General features: G+C 42.5%; 2 protein-coding genes across 4 annotated transcripts in view; one reads left to right on the top strand and one right to left on the bottom strand.

Moving 5' to 3' along the window:
- Positions 1-4,433: 4,433 nt before the first annotated feature.
- Positions 4,434-4,842, bottom strand: LOC114613750 (60S ribosomal protein L30-like). The gene has a single exon (XM_028759118.1). The coding sequence runs from the start codon at positions 4,840-4,842 to the stop codon at positions 4,495-4,497; it is 348 nt and encodes a 115-aa protein (XP_028614951.1). The 3' UTR covers positions 4,434-4,494.
- A 2,487-nt stretch (positions 4,843-7,329) lies between these two features.
- Positions 7,330-26,996, top strand: part of Zdhhc17 (zinc finger DHHC-type containing 17) — a 65,024-nt gene continuing 45,357 nt past the window's right edge. The window contains exon 1 of one of the 3 annotated variants that reach the window (XM_028758998.1): positions 7,330-7,458. Coding sequence is in view for 2 of the 3 variants with exons in the window: in XM_028758995.1 (XP_028614828.1) it covers positions 7,366-7,458 (93 nt within the window). In the remaining variant the exon portion in view is untranslated. The remainder of the gene's footprint in view (positions 7,459-26,996) is intronic. The other 2 variants (XM_028758995.1, XM_028758996.1) reach the window with 2 other exon arrangements.

Here is a 26,996-nt window from a genome sequence, read left to right as displayed (position 1 = left end):
AAAGCAAGCAAGCTGAGTAAGCCAGGGGAAGCAAGCCAGTAAACAGCACCCCTCCATGGCTTCTGCATCCACTCCTGCCTCAAAGTTCCTACCTTGTGTGAGTTCCAGTCCTGACTTCCTTTGGTGATGAACAGCAATGTGGAAGTGTAAGCTTTCCTCCCCAACTTGCTTCTTGGTCATGATGTTTGTGCAGGAATAGGAACCCTGATTAAGACAATGTCTCTTCACAGTGGCTAAGACAGAAGCAAAGAGAGTGAATGTCTGGTAGGTTGGGTGGATTCCTCCAAAGCAGCTAAAGTAAGGGCTCTTTGACTCAGGGATGGTATATGGGCATCAGTTCTGTAGACCAGTAGTCATTATGAGGGACACAAGTGACTGATTACATGGCCAAAAAAAAAAAAAAAAAAAAAAAGAGCTGAGTACTAGACAGAGAAAGGGTGTAGGGGAATACTTGAAAACATGTTGCTGCTTTTTCCTAAAAGTTTAGTTATAATGTGTATTTTGTTTCCCCCTAAATGGACTTCTTATGAGCTTATCTTTAGCCATACTCTATGAGGGAAGAAACGATCCCCACTTCATTTAAAGCAGGATGGTACAGTGTTGGTCCACGTGGGTCCTCGCTTCTGCCTGGTTCTCAGCAGCAGTATATTTTGGTTCTCATGCTGGCAGTTCCAATGACACACAGAAATGTGCACAATGGCTTATGTAGAAGTCTTAGCATCAATATACTTGATAGAATTCAAAGTATTGTGATTACATAAGAGAATTTTGTCAGTCCAAATAATCTAAGGACTAGAATCCAACAATTTTTTTTTTTTTTTGGTTTTTCGAGACAGGGTTTCTCTGTGTAGCTCTGGCTGTCCTGGAACTCACGCTGTAGACCAGGCTGGCCTCAAACTCAGAAATCCACCTGCCTCTGCCTCCCAAGTGCTGGGATTAAAGGCATGTGCCACTACCGCCCGGCTAGAATCCAACAATTTTAAGATTAAAAATATCTCTATGTTATGGTTACTATTTCCAACATTTGTGCAGAAAAAAAATGTTTAATGGTCATATGTTAGAATAAAAAAATAAAGCTGCATGGTGCAAAAGCAGCGTATGAAAATCACTTGTCAAGTTGGCTGTAGTGGCTCTTACCTGTCACTCTAGCAACTTGGGAAACACTAAGGAAATAAAATTCTGGTACACTAAAAAATTCTAAAAAATAGATGAAAGAAATTAAGAAAGACATTCATGTGTTTATTTTGGAAAAAAATTACTACTGCTAAAATATCTATATTACTGAAAATGATGTACAGCTTTAATGCATTCCTTCAAAGCCCAAATGGCTTTCTTTGCAAAGTAGATACACAAAAATCCTAAAACTCATAATTCATATGGGATGATTCTGGGAAAAGTGTGTTCCACGTTCAAAAACAATGAAATTAGATTCACAGTTTGCAAAAAGGTCAATTCAAAATGAGATGGAAATGCAATAACTCAAACTCTACAAACTTCTAGAGGAAATCTGTGTGAAATCTTCACGACACTGGGCTTGGCAATGACTCCTCAGAGACAACACAAAGCAGTAAGCAACAAAGATACAACTAGACAAGGAGGATTACACTGAGCTAAAAAGCCATCTACTCAGAGAAGCTGTCAATGAACAACGCAAAACACCAACCTGCAGAAATGGGAGAAAACAGTGCAAATCCTATGGAGCCGACATTCAAGACAGGCAGTGAATTCCTCCTACAACTCAGTGGAGAAACCCCAGACAATCCAGTAAAATTGGGCCAAGGAATAAACATTTCTCTAAAGATAAGCAAATGGCCAACGGTTTTAGGAAAGGTGCCCCAAACTGCTAATTTTTAGGAATATTCAGGTGAAAACTTATACACGTGTTAGTGTGGACACTAACAAATAGCAAAAGCAGCTAGGTAGCACTTACCTGCAATCTCAGCCCTTGAGAGGTGGACAGAGGAGGATCATGGGTTTAAGTCATCCTCAGATTCACAGCAGTTTGAGACACCCTTAGCTACATTAGACTTTGCCTCAAAATCAAACAAACAAACAAACAAACAAAAAACTGTAAGTGGGTGAAGTCACTAATCAGTGTCGGCACTTCTCAAAACACGCAACATAAAACTACCACATGATCCAATTACTCTATCCCGAGCCTGCACTCTAAAAGCTCTGTATCCTACCACAGGCAACTGTACATCCATGTTTACTGCTGCTCTATTCACAAAAGCAAGGGAATGGCGACAGCTTAGATATGTACAAACCAGATGCATGAACGACGAAAACAGGGCATTTATACACAACGAAATGTAAACGTAGCCACTAAGAAACTGGAAATGACGAAATTTGCAAGAATACCGATGGAACTTGAAAGGATTTTATTAAGGTAATCTAGGATCAGAAAGACAAGTCACATAAGTTCTCTACCATCTGTGGATCCTGTAGCAGCCTCTCATTGTTAAATATGAATATGTGGGAATGAATGTGGATGGAGGCCAGAAACCTAGAAGATGGGGAAAAGGAGGCTTTAAGGGAGGGAGGGGAGAAAGCAATGGAGCACAGGAGGTATGAAAATGGAAGGAGCCGAAGAGTTCACCAGAGCGGCGGGAAGAAGGAGCCGGGGAACAGGAAGAGCGTGGGAAGGAAATGCTAGAAGAAAACCTGCTACTTTGTAACCAAATAAATAAATAAATAAAACACTAAGAAAAAAACAAAAGACATAAAAACCAACCAACCCACCAGACACAAACGGGAACAGGTGTTTTCAAGGCTAGGGAGAAATGGGAACTCTTGTTTGTCAAGCTGATTACATCTGGAATGAGCAGAAGCCCAAGCAGCTGGGCACACTTATGAGGGGTTTAAAAAAAATCATTTGACGTGGGAAGACCCACTTTTAATCTGGATCTTTGGAAGTGGGAAGATCCACCTTAAATCCGGGTTCCATCTTCTGAGGGCAGTCTAAAAGACACGGAAGAAGGAAGCTTGCTCTCTTTGCCTGCTTGCCCTTGCCCTTGCTGGCAAGCCTATTCCTTCACTGGCATTACAGCCTACTTCTTCAAATTCTGCTGTATACTGAAGACCAGCTGAGACAGCCAGCCTTGTGGACTGAACAACTAGTAGATTCTTGGACCTTCCATTGGGAGACAAGTCGTTATCAGACTAGCTGGGCCACAGCCAGCAAGCCACTCTAATAAATGCCGTGGTGTGTGTGTGTGTGTGTGTGTGTGTGTGTGTGTGTGTTGTGTTCTGTTTTCCATATTGACTGTACCATTTTGCATTTCAACCAACATGGTTCACAGTAGCCAAGACATGACGAGCACGTGAACACTCTCTGAGGGGTGAACAGATAATGCAAATGTCCTGTACTGCTATCACAGACAACGACATAGATAAACCTTGGGTTTACATTGTGTTAAGTAAAATAAGCCAGTCGTAGAAGAAATACTGCATGCTTCTGCTTATATAAGGAATATGAAGACATGCAAACTGATAGAATCACAGCAGGTGGTTGTTAGGAGCTAGGGGAGGGTACAGAGGGAACTGCTGTTCAGTGTGTATAAATTGTATCAACTGCCAGATGAGATCAAAGGATCCGAGGTACAACATTGTGCCTATAGTTAACAGAGCTGTGCTACCGGGTTAACACTTCAGATCTCATGTTAAACGCTATTACTGTGATTAAAAAAAAAAAAAACACCCACTGAATAACAGCTAGAGAGATGGCTGAATGGTTAAGAACATTTGCTGCTCTTGCAGAGGACTTGAGTTTAGCTCCTAGAACCAATATCTGGCCAACTGTCTGTAATTCAGCTCCAGGGGCTCCAGTGCCTCTGACCTTCATGGACAACTACACTCACATGCGCAGATCCACATGCAGACAGACATACCTACACATTTTTCAAATAATCTAATAAATCAAATAATTCATTGCACATAGTTATAACAGAAGAAATACGGGATGGCGGTGAAGGAGCAGACCAGGAAGTTCAGGTGGATCCTGATGTGGTTCTGTGACTTTCAGCAGGTTTCTAAGTCCCCCATCATTTGCCCATTGTGAGGTACTAGATGGTGGCTAAAGTTGTATTTAGCTTGAGTTGTCTCTGAGGTTCCCTAGGAAGCCATGTCTTCGCCACAGGAGTCCACCTTCCAAGGTTCCTCAATCTAAATTCACTTCCCTGTTCTTTCCTTAACAAATCGATGGCTCTCTTTGAACTTTGTCCCTTCTTTATCTACGAATGCCATTCTTTCGTCATCCATGGGCTCAATATACTTACCTGCAGTGCTGACTGTCTCTTGGAGCTATTATCAGATTTAGGCTGTGTAGATAAGAACCCTGCAATTCATAAGGTGGAGTCTGAAGAGAGCCAACTGCTTCCTTTCGGTCCCAACTAAACCTAGTTTAGTTTAGATTTGACACGATTTCCTGCTGCTTTTTTTTTTTTTTTTCAAAAGGAGCTCTGGCAAAGTTTTATTAAAGGAAAACTTTCTTGTTCACTTCTCACCAGTCTGCTCTGGCATGCTTCTAATAATATCAGAATCACCTGGGTCAATGATAGCCAGTGTGCATACTCTGTAGTATTTTCCACAAGCTGTGCCCAGTTCAATATTATTGCCACTGTAGTGATGGACACCAGTTTTAGCCAAGATGGCATAATATTCTATTTCAGATTTCCTCAAAGCTGGGCAGTTGTTGGCAAGGATAACCAACTTCGCTTTGCCTTGTCTGATCATCTTCAGAGTCTGTTTGTACCCCAGCACGTATTTTCCACTTTTCATAACAAGCTGGAGCCTAGAGTTGGTCGACTCCAGAGAGTTTTTCGTCTTCTTTTCGGTCACCATCTTCTTGCCTTAGGTGCCAAGATGGCCGGGGATCGAGAAAAAAAAAAGCCCTGCTGCTTTTTTTGTTGTTGTTCTTTTAATTGTTTTGAGACAGTCAGGCGACAGGGTCCAGGCTGGCTTGTCAACGCTACGTCTTGAGAGTGTCTCTATTCATGAAAGTGAAAAATAGACACGCTTGCTCCCGGATTGCCAGTTGTTCTTTCAGTAATTATTTATTTCAGCTGTACTGCAGTGAGGACCGAAGACATGAGTTTTTCATTCTGTATGTTGTTTTCCCTGCTGCCACTTTTAACAGTCATGTTTTTTCCTTTAGAAACTGTAGGTTTCCCAGAAACCTACACAAATGTCTCCAGTAGTCAGTCGGATAACGACAATGAGTAAGAAAGAAGTTACTGAGCAAGAAGGCTCAGGTGTCTCAGGTTTTCTAGATAGAGACCTAGGCTTCCCCCTCCCTCCTCCCCCCCCTTTTTTTTTCAGATGAGGAAGGATTAATTTCGGTCTGTGGTTTTGGAGGTTTCAGTCAGTTGTCATTGTCTTCATTGATTCTTGGCCTGAGCGAAGCCAAGCACCGTGGTAGTGGGAGCATTATGGAGAAGGCAGGTTGACTCATAGTGGACAGAAAGAAGGAGCCGGGGTGGGGGGTGGGGGAAACTACATAAAAAAAAATTGAAATCTCTTGATTTTCTTAATTTTGTTATCTAGTTAACCTACATCCTTTTAAATTACCAAACTACCATGTGGGCTAAACGGTAAATTTTGCTGACCCAATTGACTTTGACCTTTCTACCAAAGTGCTCTATGAACCCAGGGTTCCCAAGTTGAACCCTCTTTTATGAATATTCCCGCCATATACCTGCACTAATACGTCTCATCCCTGGGCACTCATAAAATTTGTTTGTTTTTGTTCACTATGCCTAGTTTTGTCGTTCACTTCATGTTTGTTTGAATGCCACAACCTCTCAACTGTTTCTTTACTTTTTTTTTTTTTTTTTTTTTTTTTTAGATTTAAGTAAATGCAAAAAGCCTAAGAGTAAGGAGATCGCGTCAGTAATAACCCAGTAAAAAGGATTCGGTCCATGCTGACACGTGACTGAAAAAATTTTTTTGGTGCTGAGACTGGAGAACTAGGAAGTCTGTTTAGGTTTGCACGGTTTCTGGTTTCTGCCAGGACAAAAATAGAAAGAAAGAAAAAGAAAAGAAAAATCGGTCCGTGCCGGAAGGAAAAGCCGTGCTGAGAGGATACACACAGATACAGCCAGCTCCAAGAACAGAAATCGCTTCTTTTCCCCCACCAGAAGCAGCTATAAAATAACATATTCATCCTTTTCTGAGTGATTACTGCCCCTTTACCGACGAATGCTAGGTCTGGTTTGCCATTTTCATTTGTTACTGCGAGAACTCAGTATTGAACTCTCCTAGCCTCATGATCTCGTCCAATGCCTTGTCACTCCCCGTTTCTCCCTCACCTCCTCAGAATCGATGATGTCCAATCCAGAACCGATCTCAGCTCTCCCTAGACCCTCCTCAGATTCTTTTGGCGGGAACATAAACCTTACAAAGGGGTTTCCTCTTCCATCCCTATTCTTTTTTTCCCGTCAGGTGTACCTTCCTCCCGATTTACTAGTAAATCTGGTTTTGTCCGACTGCAGGTTTTCCCCCACCCCCATGGTGATCTTTGGCTGATTTGGCTTTGACAGGGGACTGGTTAGTATCAGAATCTCTCTAATCAGTCGTGTTTCACGATCGCTCGCTGCTAAACGTGCCCCGGCGTTGTAGAGATTTACAATCCCGAGTAGCCGGGAACCAGAAACAAATCCCTTCTGCGATTGTTCCACCAGCCCCCTCCCAATCCCCAATATCCTCTTAAAGACGGCTTTAATCATTTTTATCTAGGTCACACTCTAGAGCTTTCATTTTAAAAGGTTTCACTTTTTGAATTCCTGGGTCCTATTAAAATGCAGCAGATGGGGAACGTGCGGGGCTTTGTGACCTTGTCAAAAAAACAATGATTTAAAAAAAATGTCCCAGCTCAACTGCAAAGAGGGCATCACATAACAGCAGCTCTTCCAGGAAGCCAGTTTTCACCCTTTGCAACTCCTGGTGTCCCCCCCAGAGGCGAAGAGAACGCATCCTTGCTCTCCGAGGGGTCACACCCTAAGTCCTCCGAGGGGTCCGGAGCGTGTCCTGCGCAGCTCTGGATCTCGGTCTTGTCTCAGCTCGCGGCCTTTTCCCCGGTGGCCAGAGCCGAGCAACATCGGCCTCCGACCGGGACCCGCCCCCCGGGCCGCGGCGCCCACGCCCAGCGCGGTCCGCTGCCCCGGCGCAGTGCAGCAGTGAGCACACTCCCGGCCGGGCCGGGCCGGCGCACGCGCGGCGGGAGGGGCTGAGGGGGCGTCCCGGGGGCTCGGGGGAAAGAGGAGGAGGAGGCGGCGGGCCGCGTCGCCCTCATCCGGGCTTGCGCTCGCCCTCGCGCTCGCCCTCCGCCTTGCCGAGCCCCGCGAGGCTGAAACGCTTTCTCCCGGCATGCAGCGGGAGGAGGGATTTAACACCAAGATGGCGGACGGCCCGGATGAGTACGATACCGAAACGGGCTGCGTGCCCCTTCTCCACCCGGAGGTGAGGGACCGCGCCGAGCGCCTTCCCGGGTCCTTGCGGCTCCGAGGCCTCACTCCCTCAGCCTCGCCCGGGGCGGTGGCCGATGCGTCCGCGCGGTGACCTGTGCGGGACCTGGGGAGGCTGAAGGAGCGAGTCCAGGCCCGAGCGCGGCGGCGAGCGGATAACGGGGGAGGAGATAGCGGGGCGGGCCCGGCCGGGGCGGGCTCTGGGACGCCGTCCCTGGCGGTGCCTGGAGGACAGAGGTGGGGATGGCGATGGTCCTGTTTTGGTCGCTGCGCTGCCTGCGGGTGCAGGGGCGACGGGGGCCTGCTGACACTTTGGAACCTCGGCTGAAGCCCCTGGTCTCGCTCCAAGCCTCTCCAGAGAGAGAGAGGAGGAAGCCAATCTGCTTTTGATTTTTTTCTCCCCTCTTCCCCTCTTTCTTGGTGGTGAATGACACTACCCTCCCCATTAGTTCACTCGTACCCGGGGGACAGTAGTTTCTTGGGCAAAGTGATGTCCTTCCAGGATATGCCATAGCCACCAGCTCGCCGCTGGGGACGGCGAATTTCAGTGTTTGAGTGTTTGCCCTTAAGCTATTAAAACAACAACAACAACAACAACAACAACAAAAAAGCAAAACAAAAAGAGAGAGGGTCAGAATTTTGGCTAGTAAACGCACGCACCCATTAGCTTGTCACTTAGTAGCGCTGTTTTAGGGACTGTTGGGGAGGGTAGGCAGCGCAACACGTTTCCCACCGTTTCTGCTGTATCTTCTCGTGAAAGTGAACAGTTTTCTGTGCCAGGTCGGTCAGGTCCTGGAGTTGTTTTACCTCCCAGTTTGTAGCTTGAGTTTGTGTGTAGTTAAGGCCTGGAAGCAATTCTTTGTGCATCCAGGCTTTTTTTTTTTTTTTTTTTTTTAAACGGTGCACGGTGAGATTGGGGGGGGGCAGGATAGAGTAGCACAGCTTCCTGCAGAACTCAGGTCCTGTTTTGAGGTTGAGGATTGTGCACAGATCCGTGGTGTTCACTACAGGGTGAACAAACGTGGTTACTTTGCGTTGGATTGATTTTTATTTGTTTCTGGCTTTTGTGTCTTGCTTTTTTTTTTTTTAAGTTGTGAATATATAGGACCACCTTTGTAGTAATACTCCGTTATCTTATAACTTGATTATATGTATACATATATGTGTGCATATATATTATATACATATATATATAGATACATACAAATATACTACACACATATACATATATATGCATACATACACAAAACGAGACAGTTTCTTAGAAATACATGCTTGGACAAGTCTCATTGGAAAGGGCCATTTTGAGTTTCTGACACAGCTATGCAGTAAAAAGAAACTTTTTGAAAAATTAAAGTGGTAACAAACTTAGAATTGGCATTAGAGACATTCCTTTTGGTTTACACCTAGGCCCTAAAAATATGTCCACAAAAAGTTTTCAGATGTTTTGTTGGAATTGGGGTTAAGGAATATTTCTGTTCATCAGTTCCTGTGGGTATATTGTAAGCACTTAAAGTGTTTTATGTATTTTAATGTACTGTGACACTCAGTGGCAGTTTGGAAGGAGAGGGATTAGGAGTTCAAAGTTATCTTGAACTCAGTACAATGAGTTGGAGACCAGCTTGTGGCCAGACTATACACAAAACAAAAAACCTTTCCTCTTTGTAAAAGTGTACGTTGTTTGTTACCCTAAACATAATTTTGCAGGGCATGGTCATTCACACCCAGTTCTTGGAGTCAGGAATGTCCCTGAGTTTGAATTCAGACCAGTCCACATAGCAAGTTCCAGGCCAGCCAGGGCTGCATAGTGACACTGTGTCTTAACAACTTTTTTTTTAAACTTACTAATAAATCTAGAGATTGCTTGGTATAATTGAGAGCTTAAGTTTAGATATCATCAGTCTGTTAACAGATGGTATGTTACTAGAAAATCAACTTCCCTATTGTTCAGAGCTGAAATTGGTAAGACACAGATTTCTTTTACCAAGTAAGCACTAGGTCTAGTAAGTTTACGTTGGGGAACTTCGGGGACTGACTGAAATCGTCCTCATTTTCTGTGGTTAGTTTATTGCACCTGCAGTAGACCTGGTGGCGTTCCATTCCTTACAGTGTGTTAGGAGCAGAACAGGGCATGCGGTTTGCCTAGAGTTTGTAAAATTGGGCTGCTGCTCCTGCTGCTGCTGCTGCTGCTGCTGCTGGTGCTGCTGGTGCTGCTGCTGCTGCTGCTGCTGCTGCTGGTGCTGCTGCTGGTGCTGCTGCTGCTGCTGCTGCTGCTGCTGGTGCTGCTGCTGCTGCTGCTGCTGCTGGTGCTGGTGCTGCTGCTGCTGCTGCTGCTGCTGCTGGTGCTGCTGCTGCTACTTAACTAACGGCCCATTAAGGAGATAGGAGAACAGAGGCTTTTGGGTCAGATTGACTGGGATTACCATTCTGTTGCTGCTTCTGTTTTGTCTCCATCTTTTCCTGCTCTTCTTCTTCCTCTTCCAGGCGTGGTGTCTTGTAGCCTTCCACTCCCTTTGTATCCCAGAATGACCTTGAATTTCTAATTCTCATACCTTGCATCAGCTATGTGCCACAATGCCCAGTTTATGCAGAGCTGGGGATTGAACCCAGAGCTTTGTGCATACTGGGCAGGCCCCTGTTACCAGCACCTTATTCCTAGTCCTGGATTCTAATTTGGAATCCTCAGTAAATGAACTGATTTGAAGTAAAAACTTCCTAAAGCTTCTATTTGTTCATTAGAAAATATTGATGTTTCCAGACTTTGTTTAACCGTATGGGAATATATGTCAGAGTTCATGAATGAACACATTTTAGGCTCTCTGGGAAGGTCATCTTTCCACTCTCACTACCAGAAGAAGTGACGCTTTTTTTTTTTTTTGAGTGATTTAGAAATTTATGTGTGTTGAGGTTTTTTGGCGAGTGGGGGACTGGGGTGAGACAGGGTTTCTCTGTGTAGCTCTAGCTGTCAGGGAACTCACTTTGTAGACCAGGCTGGCCTCGAACTCAGAAATCCGCCTGCCTCTGCCTCCCAAGTGCTGGGATTAAAGGCATGCGCCACCACTGCCCGGCGAATCTGCTATTGCTAATTCACCAATTTATATGCAAATTGTTCACTACTAGAATTCTTTTAGGATGGATATGCAGTTATATGGACAATGGAACATTTTTAGAGGTATTTTTGGTAAGAAAAAATCTTATTTTTTAAATGAAATGCCATTCATTTAGTGAGTCATATAAATAATTGTTTATCATATTTGGACCAGGTGTGGTACTGAACTCAAAAGTAAGGGTCTGTGTTAGTGTGTGTGTGTGCGTGCGCGCGCGCGCGTGTGTGTGTGTGTGTGTGTGTGTGTGTGTGTGTGTGTAAGGTCAAGAAGCAGCACTGTAGGATACTTTTTTAAATGTGGGGTTTGCTGTTTCCTGTCAAGGAGGTCAAATTATATTCCCCTCCTTTGTAAAGTTGGGTTGCTATTTGCTTAGCTTGTAGAGTCATGAGTGGTAGCCTTAGATAAGGCACAAGCCACCGCCTGAAATCGGCCAGCACATTGGGACTGACCAGCCCACGGCCTGCAGTGGGTGCTGAAAGGGAAGTTGACACTGCTCTTGCTCTGTGGAAACAGGTGCTAACCTGTTTTATCACAGAGGAAGAATTAAAGGCTCTCTGGAGATAGATAACCTGGCCGGCCACCAGAGGATGAGGGTGATGACCCTGAGTTAGCAAGACGCTTAGCTGCTTAGCTTCTTTGCTTTTGAGATGAAGAGGCTAGATTACATGATCTCCAAGATTTCTTTGAACTCTGATGTTCTGATTGAAGTTGTGATTTTTTTTTTTTTGCGGGGGGGGGGGTAGGATAATCAACTTGAACATCTAGCTGCTATGCACACAATAATATTCTAGACTATCTGAGTAGCCTGACAAAGTCAGTGCTGAATGGAGCAGTAGCCTGCTCGCTGTGTCAAGTTCCTGTCACTTGGGATAACCAGTTAGAAGACTGGGAGGAGGGAAACAGACCATATGTTGGTTTGCAGTCCAGCAGCCTCTTGTTTTATAGTAGCCTTCAGTAGAAGGAAATCACAGACCCTTCTGCCAGGCCATTGTTGGAGCTCCATGGGGCAGGAATCTGACGGCACTGGACTGGATTGCCTGGATTGCCTGGGCTCTCACTGTTCTCTCCACTTCTTTCCTTGTTTTCAAAACCTGGTACTGCATCTTCCCCCTTCCTCCATCCCCGACACCTACCACCACAGTGTGCGTGTGCGTGTGCATGTGTGTGCGCGAGTGTGTGTGCTTGGGCACATATGTGTTTTAATTGTTTTAATGTGTCGCTTTATTTTACGTTCGTCTTTATCCATTTTCTCTTCTCATGATTTGGCTCTGTTGAATGTTGAAGTAAAATGTAACTGTACCTGCCGTCTCACACACAGGCTTTCTTCTTCAGGCTCTAGTAGTGATGCCTTTTTTCCATTTGTATTTTTCATCCTATTAAGTATTTAGAGATAGGTTTGTTTAAGTGTATAAACTAATGTCTGTAGACAGGATTTTCTTCTGTTAGGTTATTGGCAGCTGTCCTCAGACTCTTGTTTGCAGACGTTAGATAGCATGCCTTAGGGTGACTTTTTTCTTTTAGGGTTTTTATTTTAACTGGGTGTGGTAGTACACACCTTTAAATCCAGCACTTGGGAGTATAGGCAAGTGAATCTCTTGAGTTTGAGGCCAGCCTGGTCTACAGAGTTCCAGTACAGCCAGAGTTATGCAGAGAGACCCTGTTTCAACCCCCCTCCCAAAGATTTATTTTTATTGTTTGTTTGTGTGAGTATGTGTGGACGCTTATGGAGGCCAGATGAGGGCACAGAGCTCCCTCGTGCTGTGCAGCTGTGAGCTATCCCATGTGGGTGCTTGGAACTGATCGTGGGGCCTCTGGAAGACCAGCAAGAATGCTCAACTGAGCTGGTTTTCCAATCACCTTTTTTTAATTGAAGCAAAAATGCTCTAAATCATAATTGTAATTTAGATTTTAAAGACATGATAATGACTGAGTTTATATAAAATGAAAATAATATTGTTGACCTTATGGAGTATAATAAATCCAAAGCTGAAAAGAAGTAGAACTGAATTTTTAACTTTGAAGGGGAAAATGTCATTTTTCTGTCCTATATATATTTTTTTCAATCTTAATGTCTTGTAAATCAGGCTGGCGTCTGATTTACTGTGTAGTGTTGAGTGACCTTGCGTTGTGAATTCTTCTGCCTCTCCTTCCTAAAGTACCTGGTTTACAGGTCTGGGCCCCATGCCCAGGGTATGGTTTGTTTAAAATGTCAACTTGACACATGTAGAGTCCCCAGAAAGAGAGTCTCATTGAGGGACTGCTAGATTAGGTTGGCTTTGCAGGACTGTCTTGACTATGTTACTTGATGCAGGAAGACCCAGCCTGGAAGTGGGTGGCAGTGTCCCTGAGTGTCTGGGTCCTGGACCTATAAAGTAAGCTGAGGAGTAGGCAGGTGTGTGTGCATTCATTCTCTCTCTGCTCTGACTGCACATGTCACTAGTGGCTTCAAGTTCCTGATTTGCTGACTCCCCTGTTACGGCTGACTGTTGCCTGGAATCACAAGCTACAATAAACCCTTTTCTCCGCAAGTTGTCTTTTTGTCAGGGCAACAGAAATGAAACTAGAATACCCAAATTCTCATCATCATAATTTGTGGGAATTATCTTCCCACAAAGTATTAGGAGTGAACTCTGGGGTATGTAGATTGACAATCATAAGCGTGAGCAATGAGTGATTTTAGGGTGCTGGGATTCAGATCTCAGTCCTCTTACTAGATGTGTGACCTGGGCCAGCTTCTGAACTCCTGTGTTCCAGCTGTCTAAGCCAACACCAAGTTACCGTATTATGAGATTATTGTAGCAACTAAACGAGCTAATTTATGTAAAGTTCTGTGTCAGCCATTGATAAACACAGTAGATCTTAGGTATTAATAATGGCATCTCAAATTGAGCAATAGTGTGTGTGTGTGTTAGCTTAGAGATAACAGACTGAATGACTACAGTAAGTAATACTGGTTGTCTCAAGGATGGGTAGAGGACTTTTATGATAAGCCCGTTTGCTTTACTTTATGGTCTTAAGCAGTGTTTGTAGAACATCTGAGTATGACTTTGTCACAGACGTGAAGCCACAGAGTGATGAGTGTACAAAGTGACACATGGTGAAACAGAAGACTGTAGGTTTTGAGATATTTCAGGATGGACGAAGATGAGTGAGATTGTGTGCTTGTGTGTGTGTGTGTGTTAGATTAATGGATTGTAGACTATTAGAGTTTGTGGAGGGTGCTGTGGTGGGCCAGCTATGGTGTGTTAGACATGTAACATGGCTGAGCAAGTAAAGGCTCATACTGCCAAGCCTGACGATCTGAGTTCAATCCCAGGGACCCACGTAGTGGAAGGAAAGAGCTAGCTCCTGAAATTGCCCTGCACCTGAGTGCTGTGGCTCCCTACCCCCCCTCCTCCTGAAATTGCCCTGCGCCTGAGGGCCGTGACTCCCTATCCCCCCTCCTGAAATTGCCCTGCGCCTGAGGGCTGTGGCTCCCTACCCCCCCAAACACTGGATTAATGTAATGAAAAATGTAAAGGTATATTAAACGTAATGTGCTTTACACAGAACTCCTCAATGCCATCACAAAAGTAATTTACTGTTAAGATGTATAAGTTCTCTTTAAAAAGCATTATACCATTATATTACTATTAAATAAGTTGTTGCAGGTAGAAGGTTTAAGAGTAAATACATCAAGTATCTCAATGTTGAGTTTTGAAGGTCATGCTTCAGGATGATATATTTATAAAACATATGAATAAGAACTTCCACTCAGTAGGACAGTTCGTTCTTTTAGGATTTTGTTAAAAGTAACTGAGCTGGAAGAAACGACAGTGAACCCTCAGCCTTCTGAGAAAGGAAATAACTGCAAGCAAGGCCATGCCTTGAATTGCAAAGGATTAAATGATATTTTTTTCTATGTGGAAGAATTGCTGCACTAATTGCCAAAATTAGTACCACCAAAAAGTAAAAATTAAGAAAAAAGAAAAAAAAATAACCTTTCCAAATGAATTCTGCTTTCTTTAGAATTAATACTTGCGAGATAAGAGTTTGTCTTTGGTAAGTCAGAGTCCTCCCAGTGGACTTGTGAGTGCCCTTCATGTTGCTGTGGGGAGGAGACGGCAGCTGAGTGGAGCTGATGGTCTACGGATGCCAAATGGATTATTATCATTATTATTATTATTATTTTTAATTGGTTTTTCGAGACAGGGTTTCTCTGTGTAGCCCTGGCTGTCCTGGAACTCACTCTGTAGACCAGGCTGGTCACGAACTCAGAAATCCACCTGCCTCTCCCTCCCAAGTGTTGGGATTAAAGGCATGCGCCACCACTGCCCGGCTATGGCTTATGTTTTTAATTGTTGCCACATTCTAGGGGGAAAAAAACAAAGGAATGATTTTCTGATTGTGACCACTTTCTAATTTATGAAGAATTTGATGTGAGATGCACAAAACTAATGTGATTATCCCTATTTTCATAAGGGAAAAAAATCTCGTTTTTACACTGATTATGGAGTTGCTGTTACTTTATTAGAAACTTCTGGTTGCAGATGTCAACAACTTAAAACTTAGCTGAGTCTCCGATAACCCATAAGGTCCTGTCAGGGTACAGTTGCACCAAAGGGCAGCACAGTCTGGGCTGAGACTCTCACCTCTGTTTCTTTCAGCTATGTTCTCTCCTGCTGGACAGCAGCTTTCTTTACTCTATGTGATATAGACATGGAAGCCAGGTTTATTTATTTTTATTTTTTGGCCAAACTGCTCAGACCATCTCAGCGAGGAGAGGGACTGTGTGTTGTCTCTTTCCACCCTGAAGAATAGTGTTGAATGGCTCAAATGTAATTTCTGGGCCTGCTCATTACCACCAGTGTAGCAGTTGCTGGTTAGGACGGTGTGCCCGGAGCTGCGGAGGACCATCTGAGCAGACAAGTCCATGTCTGACGGACACTGTTGTGATCTCTTTCTGTCCAGCTGTCATTTATCTTTTACAAGCATGCTCTAAGAGAGAGATGTTGGCATAACTTAGTTGTGCTAACTGCATAATACAGTTTCTAATGAACTACTGGGTGGCATGTGTTATGAATAACCTAGACCAGGAATTTGTAAACCCTTTTGTGCAGTGCCACATAGTTATAATAGTTTTTTCAAAATATTAGGTTGTACAGTTACCATAGCGATTGCTGGATCGTGCTGCTGTATAAAGCAGTTGTAAGCAGTATGCATGCTGAGTTCCTGTAGCAGCTGATTGTAAACTCAGATGATGGGGCTATACCTTACCAACCTCTGAGTCAGAAGATGCATAGAAACTCCAAGAAATTTATGTTAAAAAACATTTCAACAACAACAAAAAAGCTCTTTATCTTATATCTTGACTTTGTCAGAACTGTGTTCATGGGCGACATGGGTTAGACGAAGAATATATGTATACACTCAAGTCTGAAAGGGAATTTTCCCATCATAAACATACTTCCTTCCCTGCAGAATTCTTTACTATGTGGGTTCGTGTCACACTTGTTTTAAAAGAGTTTCAAGGGGAGTCTTATAAGTGCCCCTCCATTTCCGTCTCCACCCTTCCATCCTTGGACAAAGTTATATAGAGAAGGTACTAATTTGACATTTACTGTATGAGGCATTGTGCCAAGTTAGTGTTATTGCCTCAGTGAGATACATAATAATAGCAGTAATTGCTAACATTGACATGTAAGAAGGAGTTAAGTGTAGCACAACCTATTTAAACTTATCCCCAACTAGCTTTCAAATAAATGAGACTCTGACTATGGTTATTTTATTTGGGTTTGACAGTTACTAGGGTAACCCCTAAGCTACTTTTCTAACTTCTGTCCTCGATACCTCCCCAGGGATGTACGCTAAAATACTTGCTGTTTTCCTGGCCATGTCCTTATGGTACCTCTCCTCTCTCATGGTGCCTTCTTCTCTCACCTCTTGCCTTTCCACCCCAACCAGCAAACTCCAAACCCACCTTTAATCCTTCTAGTGACTGGCTGTAGCCAATTTTTTTTTTTTTTTTCGTTTCTTCGTTTTTTTGTTTTTTCGAGACAGGGTTTCTCTGTATAGTCCTGGCTGTCCTGGAACTCACTCTGTAGGCCAGCCTGATCTACAGGGTGAGTTCCAGGACGGCCAGAACTACACAGAGAAACCCTGTCTCGAAAAAACAAAACAAAACAGAAGTTTTAAATTGAGGAACCAGGTTTAGACAAGAAAAGCTTGTAAATGTGAGAATTCACTCTTAGGTCTAGGCCTTCTGCTACAGAATTGAGGAATATAATACAAGGCAATAGACCCCACCTCCACACTAAGCATACCAAACAGGCTTACAGATGTGCTTATTTCGTTGTCACTGCTTTGTGTGCCTGTTCTACAAATGAGATGATTGATGGATGTGGGAGTCAGAGTCATAAACTCAGGTTGCTCTGTATTTACACCATACTTCAATGTGATAGAAACGATGGAGTCACAGAGTCGATTATTGTGTGGTAGACACCAGACAGCTGTGGTTGCAAATGCTTTCATCTATGCTGTTTTTAATTTTTTACAGTTTTGTTTCTTAGTTAGTTTAGGTTTTGTTTAAGTTATATTCTACAAAATCGAGCAGGAAGCACAGTGAATTCCCATATCCCTTGCTCCCACGTCTTTGTGATTGTCCCTGTTATCTGCATGCAGCAACAGAGAGGTACGTTTGACAGTATTTCAGCTTGTGTTAGTGCGCCATTGCCGCTGAGTCCATACTTTATATTTAAGGCTCATTCTTGGAGTGTACAGCCTATGGATCTTGACACACGTGTGTTTACTATTATTGACTCCCTGAAATGTTTTTTGCTTACTGTAGAACATATACTAATTGGAAACCATGCGTTACATTTTGCTCCTTGGGCAACAGTATGCAAATGCTGTGTTTGTTGCTCTTTATAGCTGTGAGCCCAGTCATCCGAGCAGTGACTAGGGCAAAGGATCAGTACTCAAGCTGGGCATGACATAGCTCACATGTGCTGTGAGCACACTCGGGAGGATATGGCAAATGGTTATAGGAAGGTCGAGGCCAGCCTGAGTTACAGTGTGTTCCAAGCCAGCTTGGGTTACATAAGATCCTGTCTCTGTTCTTAAAAAAAAAAAAATGGAATACTGTTGAGCTCTAAAGAAAAATGCAGTCACAAAATTTGTAGGAAAATTACTGGACTTAAAACATACAATATTAAGTGAGTTTATATAATCTCAGAAAAAAAGCCCATGTGCTCTCTCTAATATGCAGGATCTAGCTAACAGTATAGATAGGTATACATGTAAACAAAAGGTACATGTGGTACAGTGTAACATGTAGAAAGAGGAACAAGTGCCGGGCGGCGGTGGCGCACGCCTTTAATCCCAGAGGCAGGCGGAGTTCTGAGTTCGAGGCCAGCCTGGTCTACAGAGTGAGTTCCAGGACAGCCAGGACTACACAGAGAAACCCTGTCTCAAAAAAACTAAAAAAAAAAAAAAAAGGAAAAAAAAAGAAATGGGAACAAGAAGGAATGTTAGGGGATGAGGAAGGACTGAGTGCAGGAATGGAAATGAGTTATGACAGAGGTTAGACAGCTAATCATTTCTCTAGTTTTAAGTCTGTCTGGATTTTTTTATTTTTGGTGGTGGATAACTGTGAAAATATGTTCAATACTTAAAGCACTAAATTCACTGTACAGCAGTGCAGCTTTCATAGAATGACTACTCCATGTGTATACAAGTTCATTGAGAGCTATAGACTGATGTGTGTGTGTGTGTGTGTGTGTCCTGAGATGGGAGTCTTACTAAGATAGCACCAGCTGTTCTGGAACTCACTATATAGACCAGACTAGCCTCAAATTCACAGAGATCTACCTGCCTCTGCCTCCCAAGAGCTGGGATTAGTTAAAGGCATTCACTGCTCTGCCCAGCTAGCTTGATGTTTTTTGCATTTTCCAAGTTTTTTTACAATAAACTTTATAAAATCCTTTAAAAGGCAGCTAGTTTGGTCAGTTTGGTATTGTGTGTGTGTATACAGATGTGTATGTGTGCATGCATGTGTTGTATGTGGAGACCAGAGGACGGCAAGTGGTGTTCTTCAGGAACTGCCCCTGTGTTTTGAGAAAGGGTCTCATTGGCATGAAGCTCAGTGGTTAGGCTAGGCTGGCTAGTGCACCTCAGGATTTCCCTGATCCGAATCTCCATCTCCCCAGTGCTAGGCTCATAAGTGTTCTTGTAAGAATGTAATTTGAATGTAAGAATGTAACTTCAGGTCTCAGCTTAAACTTAAAATTAAAAGATCCTTAAGTTTGAGTCAAATATTAGTGGCCCCCTGAGGCACATCACAGGAAGAGTACATCCCAAAGTACATCTCAAACAAACATTCCAGGAAGAAAGACCCAAGATAAGAGTTTATGAGCCATTCTAAAATTATATGCATATGTTGTTTGTTGGGATGGGGTTGTGCATGTGAGTGCAGCTGTGTCAGAAACCCTGGGGCCAGAGCTCCTGGACTTGAGTTGCCTTCAGGAGCCAGTGGGGTAGAAGCTCTCTGAGAGAGCTGTGCCCCTCACCTGACCAGCCTCTTCTATCCCGAGGTTGGTTCTCCTTTGCATTTCAAGATGAGTGCATGGCTGCTTTGACAATCTTGCTTTTCTATGGGTTTCTTTTTAATTTTGATATTTTTGTTTGTCTATGTACCTTATCTGAAATTGTAAGTATTCATCACTCTTCAGTGGTTTTGTAGGTTTAATTATGAATCAGTTGTAAACATTGATTTATTTGGGACATTTGAATACCATAGTATAGATATATAGGATCTTATTTATTTGGAAAGTTAATTAACTTGATTTCAAAAGTTCCCATTATTTAACTTTCTTGTGTGCATGTGAGACAAAGTCTCATTTAGTTTATTTTAGGTTTTGAATTTGTAACCTTGAACCTTTGAGCCTTTTGTCTTAAAGTGCTGAGATTACAGAAGCTCAGCCACCCATGACTTACTGGGGATTGAACCTAAGGCTTCATGCTTGTATCACATAAGTACTCTACCAACTGTGAGCTACAGCCCCAGCGCAGCGTGCGAGTATGCTTGCGCATGTGTGCGTGTGCGCGTGTATGTGTGCGTGTGTAATTGAATGTAGTCTAGTAGAAGAAAAGGAGCATACTTGGAGAGGAAAATGAAATAGGCTAGGACCTGGCATTATAGCATTGTGGGCTGAATATGAACTTACACTTTCTGAAAGAGCTGTCACTCTAATGTGTGTTCTTTTTTTTTTTTTTTTAAGTTGGATAGCATATGAGTTTTGAAGATATGAGAAATTTAAGCCACAGAATTTTTTAAGCCTTAAGAGTTAGTCACATAATTGTCACATTTTAACAACTACAGCAGGGTGTGTGGTAGAAGAGGAGTCCTTCAGTGAGTGCTACATCCCCAGCAGACAGGCTCTGCTCTGGAGGCGATGCCTCCACTACTGGGGGCATTTGCTGAAAAGGTTTTTTGGCGGATAAAAATATTTCAAGCACATGCTTACATACAATTTTTTTCTTGTTAACATGTAAGTGTTATAATATGTTTTAGAATTTGTAGTGTTTTCCTGAACCCTGGTTGGGTATAATTCTATTTCAGAGCGTAATACTCTTCCCTTTATGGTGTTTAAACTGTATTTCCCCTTGCAGTGTCCTCCAGTGCCATGAGGCTGATGGAAACAAGTAAAGTTGATAAAATAAAAATTCACATTTCAGTCATAAAATTGACATCTTGAGTATGTGTTGGTGACTAGCAACTATTGCTTCTGACAGCACATAACTAAGGGCTGTCCTCATATTACACAAGTTCTATTGGACAGCATCCACCTATGTAGGGTTTCTACATTTTCTACAGCTTCCACAAACATCTTTTGGAGAAATTGCTTAGTTGGTAAGAGCTTGTGTGTACAAGGATGAAGACCTGAGGTGACCCCAGCACTCATGTAGAAGTTGGGCTGAGCAGCGTGCAAGTGTTGTCCTGGAGCTGGGGGAGAAACGAAAGGAGTCTCAGAGCTTGCCAGCCAGCCAGTCTATCCAGTGCTGAGCTCAGGCTCAGTGAGAGACCCTGTCCCAAGAAGTCATGTGGGTAAGAGCAGTTACTGCTCTTCCAGAAGGCCATAGGTCAGTCCCCACCGCCTACATTGTGCAGCTCACAAGTGCATGGAACTCCAGTTCCAGGGGATTGACACTCTCTTTTGGCCTCTGAGGATGCCATATATAAAAATAATAAATGTAAGAAAAAAAAAAGAAGAAAGATGGAAAGCAATTGAGGCAGACATCCCATGTCAACTTTAGACCTCAAAACTCATACACATATCTCCATGCATACCCATACATGCATGTGCACACACATGTACACAAATACACACATGCACAAACAAGTAGTACATGAGTAGGATCATTTAGAATGTGCCATACAGGATTGATTTTTTTTTTCTCCCATTAAGCATAATTCTTGGAGATTTCTCAGGTACTTGTGGTGGTTCTTTTCCTTTTGTTATTGACTGCTCTTCCATAGTATGAATATATATAACACTGTAAATGACCTGGGTCCCCAGCTTTTAGTTATTATATTTGTTATAGAATATATATATTATATCATACTTTTTATATTTAGTTATAAGTATTTGTGTACAGACATTTATGTAAGCAAAATTTTAATTCTCTGAGGAAGTGCAGTTACTGGATCACGTAGTTGTGTATGAATGTTTTTAAGAAATCAAGCTGTTTTCCAGAGTGGCTATGCTTTTTACATTCCCGTCAGCTGAGTATGTATGATATAATCTCCGTATCCTCATTGGTATTTGATGATGTTGCTTTATTATTTCATTGTTCTGGCTTTTTTCCAGCCTGATTTTCAGATTTCTTTTGTGATTCGGTTCAGTTTCCGCTCTGTAGGAGAGCGCTGGCAGGGGGACAGGGGTGTGGAGTTAGGATCAGGCATGTGTTAAAAGGCGAGACAGGAGTGCATGAAACAGAAGAAATTTGCGGTTTAGTATGAGGGTTAAAGGTGAACTGGAAGTAGGGAAAGAGAAGAGACACTTTTGATGTGTCTTTATTAAGGGTTACGAATATGGTAGTGTTGACCTTCTTGCTGGGGAAGGGAATGACTGGATTTGCTAGCCATGAATGTGCATGCATGATGTGTGCGTCACATGATTGCATGTGTCACAGAATGTGTGTTCAGAAGACAGCTTAAGAGAGTTGAGTCTTCCCACCCTGGTGTAGATTCCAGGAATTGAACTGAGGTTCCCAGGCTTACCCACAAGCACATGTATCTGTCAAGCTGTCTGTTGGCCCCCAAGACACACATGGATGAGGGGCTTCTTGATACGGACACTACTAACTGACCATTTGATCTGAGATTAGAAAATAGGGAACAAACTAGTTATATTGCAGTCACTCAAGTAGGGAGGTTTTAACTAGGCCAAAGATGACAAGCTAGGACTTGGTTTCAGATATTTTATGTCAACTCTAAAAATCGATGTGGAGACAGCAGTTCTATTAAATTATGACCTACCCACCTAACCACCCTGCCTGTTTCTCTCTCTGCTGTCTCTATGTGGTGTGTGTGTGTGTGTGTTGATACTGGCTTTCTTGGTTGCTCTCCACTTAATAGTTTGAGATAGTCTCTTGCTGAACCTGGAGTTCACCATTCAGCTAGCTGGGGAACCTGCCCCTTGTGTCCCAAGGGTTGGGATTAAAGACAAGTTTACCATTCCCATATGGCTTTAAGTTTATCCTACGCATATGGCTTTTTTTTTCTTTTCTCGAGACAGGGTTTCTCTGTATAGCCTGGGCTATCCTGGAACTCACTCTGTAGACCAGGCTAGCCTTGAACTCAGAAATCGGCCTGCCTCTGCTTCCCAAGTGCTGGGATTAAAGTCGTGTGCCATCACTGCCTGACACACATGGCTTTAAGTAATCACTTTATCTAAGGAACCATCTTCTCATCCTGATGCCTACTCCTTTCTCAGATCACATCTTTTGTAGCCCGCCTGCGGTGGCCAGGAATTTGTAATGCTCCTCCCTCAGTGTCCTGAGCGGTGGCCTACAGGACTGGGCAGCCACGCCCTTGGACACTTTTACTTTTAGCTGGTCCTATTGTCTATGATATAAAGCCAGTGCCTGTTAGCCACTTCCCGAGTGGCTGAGGATAGTGAATATCCTTTTTCCTGTATATTTTCGTTCCTGTATCTGTGGTCAACAGATGGTTACTCGGGGAGAGCCCCTCCCCAGTTTTGGAGGCTAGAAAATAAAGGTCTAGATTAAGTTGTTGACTAGCATGCTTTTGCCTGTGATATCTTTAGCTTTTAGTGTTTTTCATTAACATTTAGTTTTGTAGTAACTTTTGAGTTAATTTTTATATAACTTGAGTTTTAAAAATTGGTTGGTTTTTTTTAAATCTTAATTTTGCCTATGGATTCCCATTTATTTCCAAAAACTCTTTAACTTGCTTTTATATTGTTAAAAACATAGTTGAGCAAATACTTGGGTTTTAATTTTTAGGGTTTTTTGTTTGTTTGTTTGTTTGTTTGTTTCTTGAGTCTTTTTGTGTCCAAAACTAAGCCAGCCTTGTGTGATGTTGGTAACTTTTGCTTTGTAATAGTTCTTAAAATTGACTTTTAGAAGATAGCAGGTATCTTCCTATATAAATTTAGAATAATGTAGCTACAAAGAATCCTGAGGGATTTTGATGGAAAAATGCATTAAACATATATATAAATTTGAGGAGAATGGGCATCTTTATGATGAATATTCTGGTTCATAAATACAGTATGTATGTCTGTTTATCCAGATTTGGATTTCTTTCATTGGTATTGAACATGCAATGCTGCATATGAGGGCTACACTAAATTGTGTCCCTTGTTTGCCACCAATTCTTGTCCTCACCACACCATTTCTACCAGTGAGGAAAAACTCCATTTTTGAAACCAAACCAAACAGTATTATTTTCCGTTGACCTCATTTCTGTTTTGACTTGTAGGCTAATTTATTAGTAACACAGCTTCCCTAAAAGAGTTGTAGGTGTTCCGTGTTCTGTCCATCCTTTCTTAAACCATGTCCAGTCAAGCACACACCCTCACCTTGTCAAAATAGTCTGACCTCCTGCTGCTAAGTCCCCAGGTCAGTTTGACAAGCTTTCTTTGTTTTGCTATAGGGAAATAGAAACTGAAATGGTAAGGTTTGGTATTTCTCAGGTCTCTCCAAAGAAAGAAGTCTGACAAATCTAAGCACAGTGAGAGGCAAACGTTTGTATTGTTAGTGAAGGTATAAAGTGATACTGCCCCCTGGAGGACAGTTTAATAGTGAAGTTCAAGAAACTGAGTCATTTTATCTGCAGGTGGGTGCTTACCTAAATAAACAAAATCTAACCAGCACAGTATCAAAAAGAATAAGCAGGGGCGGCATTTTTGTGTGATGTATTAGTGCAGTGAAATACCATTTACCATTGAGTGAAGGAGTACTATCTGTATCAGTGCTGATTAATCTCAGAATGACAGTGCTTACTTCTGGTGTGCGAGATAAAAGCTATCTGATACACTTGTGCAGAATAGGGGATTGGGTACAGCTTTGCTTGTCCTCTCAGCTTTTTTTTTTTTTTTTTCCTGGATCATACCACTAAGAATGGGATCTGACAAGGGTTCCTGCATTTTAAAGAGAGAGATTGAACTTGCCAGAAGTAGCTATAATCTACCCCACAGCTCTTTATGACCCCCACCCTGTCCAATATAGAGACAATGTAAGGGAAGAAGATTCTTTGAAGAATTTAAAGCGATTCTCTCTCAACCTACCCAATAGTATTCTTGCTAAAATTGGGCCGTGGAACCAAACCAGGATAGGAGTCAAGGTCAAAAAAGGGGCTCCACTGAACAATGTGGCTGACGCCTGTAATACCACCAGCATTCGGAAAGCAGCTCCAGGGTCACAAGTTTGAAGCCAGGTTGGGCTGCTTAGTGAGCCATTTTTCAGTGTTCAAAAGATCGTAAGTAAAGTTTGTTCAAGGAGAAGGAGTCTATGAGTCCTACAGAGTAGACCTCAGAACTCTTAAGATGTCCCAGTTGAGAAAGTAAGTACTTGAATATCTCCATAGGTATTAATAACTGAGTAAACTACACACAGTGCCAGCCCTGCAGCTTGGACTATGCAGGAGTCTGCAGAGATGACTAAGGATCTGTGAAGTTGTTCTTGCCTTTAGCAAGCAGGAACAATGGTTTTGGGTTTCTGATCCAGGAGCCTAAGATAATAAATTAGTGTTGCTTTAAGCCACTAGGTTTGTTACAAAAGAGATAGCAAATGAACATAATTCCTTCTCACAGTGCCTAATGATTTGTTTGCCTAGGAATTGGAGCTCAGGGAGTAGGGTAGCTAGCTGGGTGTCTGAGGGAACTAAAGTGGTATTTGAATTGTGAATTGAAGGATTTAAAAGTCAGCCTAAGCCCAAGTACATCTTCTAAGTAGGATGACTAACATGGCATAAATAAGATAGCAACGTTTTTAAAGTACGCAGCTTGTGGATGTGTAGGGTGGGTAGAGGAGAGTGATAGATACTAAAGTTGAGGAAAAAAGTAAACTGGGACAGGTCCATGGAAGATTCTGTAAGATTGCTGACTGTGCTCATTTACTTGTGGGGCAGAGGCCTGGGCAGACCGAGAGGTGTTGTGAAGGGTTACAGAGAAGGGCCACTAGGGATTCGTCTAGAGAAAAGTATTCTCCAGAGTCAAGGTTGAATGAGTTTTCTAGCTAATACATTTTTGTTTCATTACATTCGTCTGTTTTGTTTTGTTTTTGACACAGGGTTTCTCTGTGTAGCCCTGGCTGTGCTGGAACTCTGTAGATCAGACTGGCCTCAAACTCAGAGATCCACCTGCCTCTACCTCTTGAGTGCTGGGATTAAAGGTGTATGCTACCCCATCTGGCTGTTGGACATTCTAGCAAGCAAGAAAGTCTAGGAATGTATTTGTTGAACAGCACTAGTTCATTCCGTTTCCCCCCACCCCAAGACAGGAAGGAGAAAGATTGGATTGTGGAGGTGTCAGAATACCTTTGTGTTAGTTGGAAGGACTGTGTATCTAATCCTGTTATTTCCTCTCTTGAGTCCTACTGATCACGGCTCTGATATGTTGAACTAGATGTGTCATGCTCTGTTTATCCTCCTAAGAAATCACCCATCAGTTCTCAGGGTTTTCCCTCTGTTCCTGCACACTCAGATTTTGGTAACAGCTTAAGTAGCAATGCATGTGTGTATGTAACTCTTACATTTTAAAAGGAAAGACAACTTAAAATGCTTAAAGGGCACTTTGTCAGAATCTCTCAGAACCATTTTGTATCTGACCCAGTGTTTTGGGACCTTTTGGAAATGTGTTGAGGATTTGAGTTTAGGATGCTGGTAAGTGCTTTTGACCAAGAAGAAGGAAAAGAGACTTCCAAGATAATTTCAGATCGACTAGGAAATGTATTAAAAGTATGCTCTTAGAATCTTGAGTTGGATGATAAAACTGATAATTATTGTCAAGCGGAAAGCCAAAAGCATAGTCTCACTCAGAAAGGAGTAAGACACTTTATTAGATGTAACCCCGAGTGACTGTGGTCTGGACGCAGACTGAGGTCCCCAGGTACTGTGTTCTAAGGGCACCACAAATCTTTATAGGATTAGAATGAAGAGACCTTTTCAGTACCTCGTGAAAGCATGAAGAAAGGGGCCTCAGCACAGCAGGGATGTCTTTCCCATAGGCCTCAGGTACTATCTAAGGTCAGTCTTAGTTTGGGATCTATTCATACATTCCAGAAGGATTTACTGGGTAGTTAAAAGGTTAGCACAGGTAGAGAGGTAGGCTGTGAGGAGCTGTTTGGGGAGCTAAGCTAGTCTAAGATAACTTCTCAGGACCTGCAGCAAGCAGTCCAACTCCACACAATCACTGATTAGAGTCAGTCTTGCAAAATGTTTAATATATGCAATTTGATAATTTTTGTTAGTGCTTAGGCATGAAAATGAGAAAACAGTACCACCTATTTTTAGGAAATTAGATTGTTCTGTATCTGTGTGTACACACAAAGATACTCATATCTATCTATATATATATATGAAATTATTGCTTATATACAAATAGGAAAATTTTCTTATATAAGAAATCTGTGAACATAAATTAGCAAAACCATATAGTAGTTATAACCATCTTTAAAAAATAAAGATGATTTCTAGAGGTCTATCTGTGTAGCACTTCACAAAATACATAGCCCTCATAACTACACTATGGTTCTGCTGAAGTTTCAACCCTGACATGTTAACAGCTTCAGTGTTACTGGTTCATGATACACATATGTTTTAGGGTAAGCAGGGGCTACTTTTGGACCCAGAATTTTACTGTTTTACTCTTTAGAGGATTGCCAATGTCTGTGACCCAGAGAAAGTGAGAGTGAGGCACAT

The sequence above is a fragment of the Grammomys surdaster genome, unplaced genomic scaffold (assembly GCF_004785775.1).
Source record: "Grammomys surdaster isolate TR1022 unplaced genomic scaffold, NIH_TR_1.0 126271, whole genome shotgun sequence".
Taxonomy (NCBI): domain Eukaryota; kingdom Metazoa; phylum Chordata; class Mammalia; order Rodentia; family Muridae; genus Grammomys; species Grammomys surdaster.
The sequence above is the reverse complement of the archived record's forward strand: the minus strand, read 5'-3'. Positions and strand labels throughout refer to the sequence as shown.

Excerpts from the sequence above, each read along its gene's own strand:
- LOC114613750 (XM_028759118.1), bottom strand. The coding sequence starts at position 4,842 with ATGGTGACCGAAAAGAAGACGAAAAACTCTCTGGAGTCGACCAACTCT.